This window comes from Abramis brama, assembly GCF_963993115.1.
Source record: "Abramis brama genome assembly, chromosome: 9".
NCBI classification, from domain to species: Eukaryota; Metazoa; Chordata; class Actinopteri; order Cypriniformes; family Leuciscidae; genus Abramis; species Abramis brama.
In genome coordinates this window covers 26,788,528-26,799,209 of record NC_139971.1, presented here as the reverse complement: position 1 = coordinate 26,799,209, position 10,682 = coordinate 26,788,528, and the positions used below count along the sequence as shown (strand labels likewise).

Sequence of the window (10,682 nt, the reverse complement as noted above, 5' to 3'; positions counted from 1 at the left end):
ATTTGTACAGTATAAAAATCATTATGTCTACGGGAAGGCCCCATAAAACATGGAAACCCAACGTATGTGTGTGTGTGTGTTTTGTGTTTACAGTAGGTTACACCCCTGGTTTTTATTGGCTGATAGTTTGGGTGAGTCTGTGACGTCTGGTACTAGATCACATGCACCGAGGACACAGTCTAAAGTTAAAACCAAGCAGATAAACTGCAATATTGTCACACATACTCATTCTGACATCCAAAACATTTTTTTCTCCTCTTCGTCTTTGTCTGTTTTTTTTGTTTTGTTTTTACTTTTGACTTGACTTTGAAACACATTTGGGTTTAGGGTTGGATTAGGGTTAGGTTAGAGTAATTTAAACAGCTGCATTTAAAAACAATAGAAGTCTATGCAATGTCCCTATTTAGATAGCCAAGTAAACGTGTGTGTTTGTGTGTTCTGGGTTAACGCAAGGAGAATGTTGTAAAGAAGGGGTCTCCATTTAAGTAAGAGATATATATTATAAGAACTGTGTCCATTAAGTAAAAAACAGCATATGTCAAATGAATGAGTCTGAAAACTCATTATTAGTAACCATAGGCAGACAATATCCAAATAACTTACTAATTAATTATTATATTCAGCAAGGATGCATTAAATTGATCAAAAGTGACAGTAAAGACATTTATAATGTTACAAAAGATTTTCATTCAATTAAGCAGTTTTTGTTACTTTTGTCACACCACGCTCTGTCCAGCAGAGGGAGACTGAGAGCACAAGACCTTCCACATCTTCCTCCTAATTCACTGATCATTATTGGTTCAATGAAATCACCTGTGCCTAGCTAGTAGAGTGTTAACGGGTGTATATTTAAAGACTTGCATTTGCTTGTATTTTAGCTCAGTCTTGAAGTCCTCTTGCCTAGCCCATGCTATTGTGTTTTCCCATTTGGTCTAGACTTTTGCTCAGACCTTTTTGACCAGCTTCTCTGGTAAATGTTGTTTTATGTTATTGGACTCTTTTACCTGCATCATCCAGTGTGGATTTGTACCTTGCTCAACCCAGCACTTATGCTGGATCCTTTGTGTTTGCTCAGGAAGAATACTAAGTAAAGACTGTTTTTTCCTTCTAAACCGGCCTCTTGTTATTATCTGCCAATTGTGTCCACATTTCCCCATAGAACAGTGGTTAGAACCTTGGGTTTCCAGCAACATGCTTGGGTTCAAATCCCGGTCTTGACAACTTTCTTATTCATCAAAGATTCCTGAAAATAGTATCACAGTTTCTACAAATTAATGTTTTTAACATTGATAATAATGAGAAATGTTTCTTAAGAAACAAATCAGCATATTACTTTTTTAAATATATTAAAATAGAAAAAGTTATTTTAAAATGTAAAAATATTGCTGTTTTACTATATTTTTGAACAAATAAATGCAGCCTTGGTGAGCATAAGAGACTTCTTTCATAAACATTAAAAAATATGAACCCGAACATATCCCACTTATGTCACTCTGACATTGAAGGTCACAGTAGAATGATCTGTGCTTCTGTGTTTTCGTTCTATCAGCTGATTTTACCACATGATTTTAACAAACGAAACAAGCATTTGCATTTGTTTTGTTTATTGACACCGCTAAATCCTATTAAAATACAGCACAGTGACTCACAACATTCAATCATTATACTCTTGTAAAATATTTACACCTCAAAAGCTTTTGTTAACTTAGAATTAAATAGCATCTCTTCCATTCAAGTCAATGGTATTAAAGTTTGTTGCTTTTAAAGTGCTTTATGTTTAATAGTAGCATTTGACCTAAATGTGAACATGAGGATAGCAAACATTCCACCACTGACAAACTGATGGTGTGTGTGTGTATGTGTGTGCACTCTTGTTTGCCCAGAGAGTGTTGTTTAAAGTTGTCATCCAGACTGGCATGTGCAATGTACGCGATTAGACGGTGTTGAAAGTTTGAGAGCTTTATGGATGAAGATTTGACGTTTTAAAAGTTTAAATGGGAATATACAGAGGTCCCAAAAGGTATGCGGACACTTAAAGCAGCTATGTGTAATTTTTCGAAGTGGAAAAACTTTCTCAAGTCCTAGTGCAGAGACGGCTATAAGTAAGAGTTTTATTTCCACGAAGAGTGTAAACATTGTGGGTCTGTGACGCTTGTAGCATAACTCTGTTGGTTTGAGCAGCCCAACACTTGTCTCAACCAATGGTGTGAGTTTGGTTCTGTTTGTTCAACTAATGTCGCTGCGACATGACCAATAATCATCGACCATTACATGTCACATAGGTGATCAGGTTTGGGACATTAGGGTGACAAAAAAATCATTTAAAACCTAAAAACTTGGTTTGATATTGCATCTAATGCAGTGAAACCCATAGATATTTAAGCATAGATTAAGTGTTCAAATACGGGATGTTTTCTCTTAAGATGCTCACGTTGAAGCTCTGTTCGCTTTAGTTGGCTCAGTCAAGGGCGATTTGTCTCAGGTCAAAGGGACAGAGAAAGAGATGACAATCTTCTCAAACAGTGTGGGATTACTGTAAAGACAATGAAGGTGCAAATCGCTTCATTACAGGAGGGCATAAATTATAAAATTGGGAAATAACTTAGCGGTAAACATTAAGACTTTCTCTTAATAAGAGAATACCAACATTATTCTCTTCCCTGAGGTCCACCAGTTTTTTTTTTTCTGTTGGCTGCTCCATCAGAAACGGCCTCTTTACAAAGTTGCACTACTTTAAGACATTAATGAGATTCACTAAACAATCTGTGCTGAAATGTGGCACTCAAACTCTTCAATTAAGACTGAAATGATCAAGGACATTGTCAAAAAAAAAACGTCACTCTTTTCTTGAGATCCTTCAGACTTATTTGCAGAGCAGTAATGTGTTATACCCAGTCAGGAACAGCACAAGGTTTGTCAAACTTTCCCTCGTTTTACACTTATCGTTAGTTCTTCTGGTTTTTAGGAGTAGTAGTGATGTAGTTTCTTACATCCCCTTATTACTCCTTATGAAAGTTTCTGAACATTACATAGACGTTTGCATGTGTTGGTGATCATACTGTATGTTATTGTTAATTTTCATCTAGATGACATGAGAGTTTCAGAAGTTTAGAACGAGTCATTTTTGCGGCTCAGTTTCAATACATTCTTTCTTTTGGGGAGGAAGTTTTGAGTTCTGAAACTACATAGTACACTGAACTGTTTTATTTCAAGAGCTCAAGAGAATTTGAATTCTCATGACAGGACAGGACCACCGTAAACTGATTACTCCAGTTGTTGAGTTTGTTGCCCGCTGGTGTCTGTTGGCTTCTGTTGTCACATTTTTGGAGAGGTTTTTAGAGTGTGGTCAGTCAGTCTTATCCATAACTATGTGGACTTCTGGGATTGATTGGTGACTCTTGCCGTCCGCTTTGGCTGTTCAGCTGGTAGAGACGGTGGCCGAGGTTCTGTACCTGGCAAGTGCCGAGAACGCATCCCACACGCATCAGCTGACCCTGCTGGTGACTGCGTGACCATCTGAGGACATGCCGACGCTCCCGGAAATGTCCCTGAGCACTGCTGTTTTGATTGGCCGGTGTGTTGGTCTGTCTCGACGGGGGTCCTTTATGCAGGAGGGCCCTCCAGACCGCACGGCGCTCTCTTGCCCCGGCATTTGAAGCTATTGAAGGAATAGTGATGGTTTCCTTGGCGATACCACCTCCTGATTCTGGAAGCTTCCCAGGCTTACTTGGAAAACTCAATCTGGTGAGAGAAAGAGAAATTATTTGGTTGACCACCAGTGGAGCACATGCATGCACTGACCAAATCTATTTAAATACATAATTCAGACATTCGTAGTTTGAGCATCACTTTAGTGTTAAATTAGAGGCATTAAGACCATTTTAGGTGCAGTATTTGAAGCCTGTTATTAATTGAGTGTTTCTCTGGCTGTAGTCCAAGTTATCTGTGGCATGCACTAATTCCCTCACTCTAGGACACACACTCCTTCGGTGCTACTCTTCCCTGTCTTCTGTCTGGCTCACAGCAGACATTCAGAGCATTCGTTGTTTTTTTGTTGGAATATCAGTAAAATCTGAGAAACGAGAAGGATGGGTTAAAAATGAATAGACTGAGGATCGTTCCACATGATTTTATGCACTGTCATGATGGAATTTTGGGCACTATATTTGCTATTAATTTTCTTATTTTATTTGTACAGTAAATGAGATTTAGTTCTTCAAGGTGAAGTTTATCCTTTCTGTGTCATTAGCAGCCTACATTGGTAACACTTTATTTTAAAGTGACGTAGTTACACGTCACTACATGTGCTTACTATAGTAATAACAGTAAATTATGCATAATTACAAGTAACCAACCTTAAACCAAACCCTAATCGTAACTCTATAGTAAGTAGCCTACATGTAGTTAGTTAATATTACTCAGCACTAATGTGAGTAAGTACAATGTAACCACTGTACGTTACCTTTATTAAAATAAAGTGTAACCTATTTTTTTTTTCTCTAAATGGATTTTCCAAACATCTGCCGTTGTTCAGCCAGACAGGTAATCACATTGGTATTGGTTGAGCCAGACACTCACATGTCGGGTCGTTCAAACGAACCAATGTTTTAAAAGCGTCTCAGAGCCACAATGTTTTCCATTGTTTGGAAAGTCAGGTCTTTTAAGAATGGATTACTTATTTAATAAAATAAATAAACTGGCACCAATACCTTTCATGCCACCCAGTTTTACATGTCTGCCAAATTTGCAGATGAAGGTGATTATATGAGATTTTCTTTTTAGGAAATGTTTGATGCAGTTTTCCTGAATGATTACAGTGTATATATATATATATATATAATATATATATATATATATATATATATATATATATATATATATATATATATATATACAGTATATATGTTTGTATCCTTTTAGATTATTTTTTAATATGGTTTATATATACTTTATAATATTAATTTTTTAATGCTGCTAAACAAACCTTACTAAGCATGGAACCTGAGTATCTGTATGTATGTGTAATTTTCACTGGGTGTTATAGGCTGTGAGTCAGTTTATGTTGTGCATTAGTGGGGGATATACAGTAGGGCAAGACTTTACTCTTACATTTTAATCCTAATCAGAATGTTTCTGAACAGGATTAGTCTTGACTTGCAGTAATATAACACACATATGTACAGAATCGCTTGTTTCGATCACTGTGTTTCTCAGCAGTTTCCAGTTAAGGAGCATTTATTGTAAACCTTTGTTTAGCTCTTGGTTTGAGGCACTGATCTATATAATGTCATTATATAGATCAGTGGTTTGAGGTCTATAATACTATACCTGTTAGATTTCTGTACACTAAGAAATTACTTAAAGAAATGAATACTTTTATAGTTTTATAGTTTTATTCAACAAGGTTGTGTATCAAGGTTTCTACAAAAATATTATGCAGCACAACTGTTTTCAACATTATTTCTGACACAAAATTAAAATTTGAAAAGATAATTGCGACTCAATTCTGAGAAATAAAGTCAGAATTGTGAGATGTAAAGTCGCAATTGCGTGTTAAAGTCTGTATTGCGATTTGCGAGATATAAGATCAAATTTGCGTTAAGTTAGAATTGCGGGATATAAACTCAATTGTGAGTCAAATAAACTCAAATATCTCGCAATTCTGACTTTATAACACGCAAATTTGAGTTTATATCTCACAATTCTGACTTTATAACATGCAATTGCAACTTTATATCATGCAATTCTCACTTTATAACACATGTAAACAGAACTCGCAATTGTGAAAGGAAAAAAGTCTGAATTGTGAGATAAAATCGCAATTACCTTTTTTATTTTTTATTCTGTGGTGGAAACAAGCTTCCAAAAATATGTAATAATAATAAATGTTTTTGAGTTGCAAATCAGCATATTAGAATGATTTCTGAAGGATCATGTGACACTGAAGACTGGAGTAATGATGCTGAAAATTCAGCTTTACATCACAGGAATAAATTACAATTTAAAATATATTAAAATAGAACAATTCTTTCAATTTGTAATAACATTTGATAATATCACCTTTTTACTGCAATTTTGATCATTTTAACGGTAGTGTAATACTAATGAAATACTAGCAATTTATGTGTTGGAATGTTAGAATACAGAGCTCATTTTGTCAATGTATAAAGAATATTTTAGGTGCCAATGGTGTAGTTATAATATCTACCAGCAGGGGCTAATGGGAAGATGCTGACTAGCTAAACTTGGGTTAAGTGTAATTGTATATAATTGGGAAATAAATAATTTATTGCAAGATTTAAATTCTCTTCTACGCATGAGCGCTACTGCGGGCAGTGCCTGAATAGCTGGCGTTTTCATTCTATCTGTCTGTTGTTCTATCAGTCATTCTATCATTCTGTCTGTCCAGCTATCTATTGTTCTGTATGTCTGTCGTTCTATCAATCATTCTGTCCATCTGTCTCTCTCTATCTGTCTATTAGTCTATCTGATTTTTTTTAAGTCTATCTGATCAAATCTACTTTTTAAATTTGAAAATTCAATTCTGCATTCCTGTCATTCTATCTGTCTGTCGTCTATCATTCTCTCTCTGTCTGTCTGTCTGTCTGTCGTCTATCATTCTCTCTCTCTCTCTCTCTGTCTGTCTATCATTCATCTGTCTGTTGTTCTATCAGTCCTTCTATCTGTGTCTGCTAATCATTCTATCTATCTTTCTTTCCATCATTCTGTCTGTTGTTCTATCTGATTTTTTCAATTTTATTTCTTTTATTTCTTTCCAAAACTCCTTTTTAAATCTGAAAATTCAATTTCAAACTTCAAAATTAATCCAAATTTAGGAATTCAAAGACATTCTCAATTACATACTGAATGGCGCACAACCCTGCAGGTGGCAAGTTTTGCACAGGTAAGCATTATTCACATTTCAAATTCTTATTCAATTAGTAATTAGTTTACTTTGCATTATCGTGATGAAATCGGCTTCTTATCTTAATTTGTTTAACATCCTTTCTTGCAATTGCCCATGATTAAATAGGAAAATCCTCTGCTGCATCATAAAGCTCTTCTGAATAGAAATCGGTCCAGAGAGCAGCAGCCTGGCACCGTTACTCAATCACCCTGTCCCAGCATAAACCCTTCTAAGCCTCTGCCCAAAGCTAAAGTCCTACTGTTTCACTGCTCCATTCATACACTTCAGTCTCAGGTGCTAAATTACACACACACACACACACACTCACGGGTCTGTGAATATGGAAGACAGCTGGGTGAAGTGTCTCTTGGATTATAGAGGAGAGACGAGGAAGAAGAGGAGACGTATTGTGTGGTTTTATTCTGCTTTGTGGAAGACTAGAAGGAGGAAGTCTGAAAGTTTTAGGTTGAGAAAGAGATTGAGAAGCGTTCCCACGTTAGTGCCCCGCATGGGGCCTGCGAGAGATGTTATCATGCACAAATATCCATCTAAATCTAACAAACTGTTAAGAATGATGTTGCAATCCACTCGCTGAGAGGCATATTTTTAAAAACAGAACCAGAGGGGCTAATTTGGGGGAAAACTGCTTAAACCCACCTTACGTAAATTCATTATTCCCTTGTGTGAGTGTGTGACTAAAAGAGGATTTAATTTCCAGTTGAACATTAAAGTCTTAAATCACTGTTTGTTTGTGACCTCACACGGTCTGTATGACCTTTTCTCACATTAGGCACACACTACGTGTTCACATTTATTAAGCTGTAAGCTTGTTTCACTTTTGAAGGCCACAGTGGAGTAAACTGCCTCATCTCACCAGGAGGAAGCGATACAATTCTGTATTATACATTTTAAGGCCAGACAAGTAGTTTGTTGAGGGTTGGTTTGTAGGGAAGGACTACACGCCTGCGCACATATATTCAAACGCGCATACCTATAGACTTAACTTGTAATACGCATGTGCACGCCGTCAGCGTTCTCACAGGTTCTCGTTTTTAAAGTTTGCGTAGAGAGAACTTAGAGTTTTCTGTTAAAACGGTGTCGTGTTAGCGGCCCCTTAGTTGATAACTAGAGCTGCTATAAAGCCAAAACATCTCTGTTACTTTAATTTCCTATTATCACTGTAAAGCCGCTTTGGAACAATATACATTGTTAAAAGCGCTATATAAATGAAGATGACTTGACTTGACTTAAGGGGGCGCCACTGAGACTGTGTTCAATCAGGCTTTGAGATCTCATTCACAAGTGGCATAATTACAAAACCCAAACCAATAGGTGAAGTGGCCCCCCAAAAAGTACTTGCAAACTAAATTACACCATTAAAATATAAAACCAAGTAACACCTGTTAACAAATATGGTAAAGCTTTTTTGGAATCTAAACATTTTAGCTAATACTTTTAAGTAACTGTGTTGTAGTGCTTTTTAGTGGATGTATGAAGTCAGTTCCTCTAACAAAAAACCCCAAAACAAAACAAAAAGTCAGTATCCAAATACTCGGTGTGTCGAGTTTGCAGAATTTCTATTATTATGTCTGTTGTTTTATTGTTTAAAACCTAACAAACTTTATTTTGTTAAAAAAAATTGTTATATTTTTTTTGTGGAAAGTGTGCTCTTTAAAATGAATGCCACTTGATATTTTAACACAATTTAGAAGTAATGCAACACTTTAGGAGGTATGTGGATTGTGTTGAAGGATCTTTCATGTTGCAAATCAGAGTTAGCAATAACCCGATCCATATCATGACCAAGCGGTCACGATGGGGAAATCTGAGAAACTACGTTACAGGTGGCACGTCTCTCTTAAGCTCTCTGTGCCAAATGCAGACAGTCAAGTGACACATACTATCTCATTGAGAACTACAGGTCACACCCGTACAAACACACACACACGCACTCACACACATGTGGCAAGCCATTTTAACATACATTCTTTAAAACTAACAATTTCTTTAGTACCAATTCTTTAGATATAAATGTGACTATTCAATTACTCACTTTTTCTTATTCATTATATACTCTTAACTACCTAATGTACTAGTCACTATCTCAGTAGCAACTATGTATAACACTGTAAAAAAAATTAATGGTTTAACTTAAAAAAGTAAGTTACTTGGTTATCTTAACTCAAATTTTTTATGTCAATGAACTCAACATTTGTATACAATAAAACTCAAAATATTATGTTATCTGGACCACATTATCTAAGTTGGTTTGTCCAAAGTAAAATGTTGCGATAACAAATCGTGAAAATATTTTTTACAGTGTATACAGGAATAGTATTCAGCTTTTTTCTTATGGGGCACCAGTATCTATGACAATTGTACAAAACATTTTGTAATAGGGCTACTAGTTACAAGTTGCTTTAGAAGTAATGAAATTGAAGGAAAAAATAAATAAAGCAAGCAATTAAAAATAAGTATGACTAATAAATATGCTATAGATTATGAATGTTAAAATGGCTTGCCATGACATTACATAGCTTGCTAAAGTTAAAGTTTAGCAATCTATGTTACGTCTACATTTTCTATTTATAGGCAATAAGATTACCTGTAAGAGTGAAGTTTATTTTGATAACACTATTAATGTGAACTAATGAACAATACACAAGTTAATTTCACCATTAACTAATATATTTTTAAAATCAAAAGTTGTGTCTGTTAACCTTAGTTAATGCCCTCTGAACTTACATGAACAATTGTGTTTTATTAAAGATTAAATTATTTAAAAAATATTGCTCATCGTACGTTCATTTTTGGTAATCAACGTTAACAGCGTTACATTTGCGCGCATGCACTAAACGAACCTTTCTTAACTTTGGATATTAAACCTTTCTTAATCACGATATTAAACACCCAGGAAATGGAGTATAATATTAATAGCAGGTGTCTTGATTATGATGAGGATGATGATGGTATCATCATCATTCACAGGTGACCGGGCGGCGCCGGTGTCCCGCGCGTCTCTCACCTGTTGCGCAGCGGCAGCGCCAGTGTTTGCAGAGGCAGCAGAAACACACACACGAGCAGCAGTGTTTTCATTATAAGAGTGTGTTGTCCTCTACAGTCCGACTCGATGTTCCTCAGCTCTTATAGAGACGCGCTGCTGGCTGTGGAGGAGAACAGACGGAGACAGTCATTTAGGCTAATTACGAAGTTCGTCAGATCAGTAAAATGATCTATATTTGTAAAAAGTTACATTTAAACAGAGAAGCAGCTTATTAACTCCCTACTTTAATAGACACATTAATATGGGGAGGTATCCCGTTCATTTCTCATGATCACACGCGGTGTGTGAGACTGTTGAGATCGCGTCCTGTGGGTGAAGGACTTTGATTGATGTGGCTGGAGAAAGTCTCAGGACTGGCTCATGGATGGAGCAGATTCTTAAATACTGAGAGGGAGGAGACACGGGACAACTGAAACTCCACATGCGGTTCAGCCTTAGTTACCATTATTATTATTATTCAATATGATCTCTAGAGTCACCAGTTCATTTCGCATCACTGCAATAAACAGTGTGTTTTCTATAAATATTTCCACATGCCGCGCTTGTCATGCTTTTAAGAGCACATCCTTCAGTGTTTTCTGTCAAACCAAAATGGGGGTGTGGCCAATATGCTAATATGATTTAATATGTAGGCTATACCTATAACGGTATTGATACAGTGTATTGTATTTTTTTCTCATTTAAAACACATGTTGCCTACATATACTTGGT

General features: G+C 36.0%; 1 protein-coding gene across 1 annotated transcript; it reads right to left on the bottom strand.

Moving 5' to 3' along the window:
* Nucleotides 1-1,596: 1,596 nt before the first annotated feature.
* adm2b (adrenomedullin 2b) lies at nucleotides 1,597-10,316 on the bottom strand. Its single transcript, XM_084124861.1, has 3 exons — nucleotides 10,195-10,316; nucleotides 9,933-10,071; nucleotides 1,597-3,741 (listed from the first exon to the last, which is right to left on the bottom strand). The coding sequence occupies exons 2-3, from the start codon at nucleotides 10,001-10,003 to the stop codon at nucleotides 3,357-3,359; spliced, it is 456 nt and encodes a 151-aa protein (XP_083980987.1). The 5' UTR covers nucleotides 10,004-10,071; nucleotides 10,195-10,316; the 3' UTR covers nucleotides 1,597-3,356.
* Between the last annotated feature and the right edge of the window lie 366 nt (nucleotides 10,317-10,682).

Excerpts from the sequence above, each read along its gene's own strand:
- adm2b (XM_084124861.1), bottom strand. The coding sequence starts at position 10,003 with ATGAAAACACTGCTGCTCGTGTGTGTGTTTCTGCTGCCTCTGCAAACA. Across the intron at positions 3,742-9,932 it reads GCGCTGCCGCTGCGCAACAG|ATTGAGTTTTCCAAGTAAGC; the intron begins GTGAGAGACGCG and ends TTCTCTCACCAG.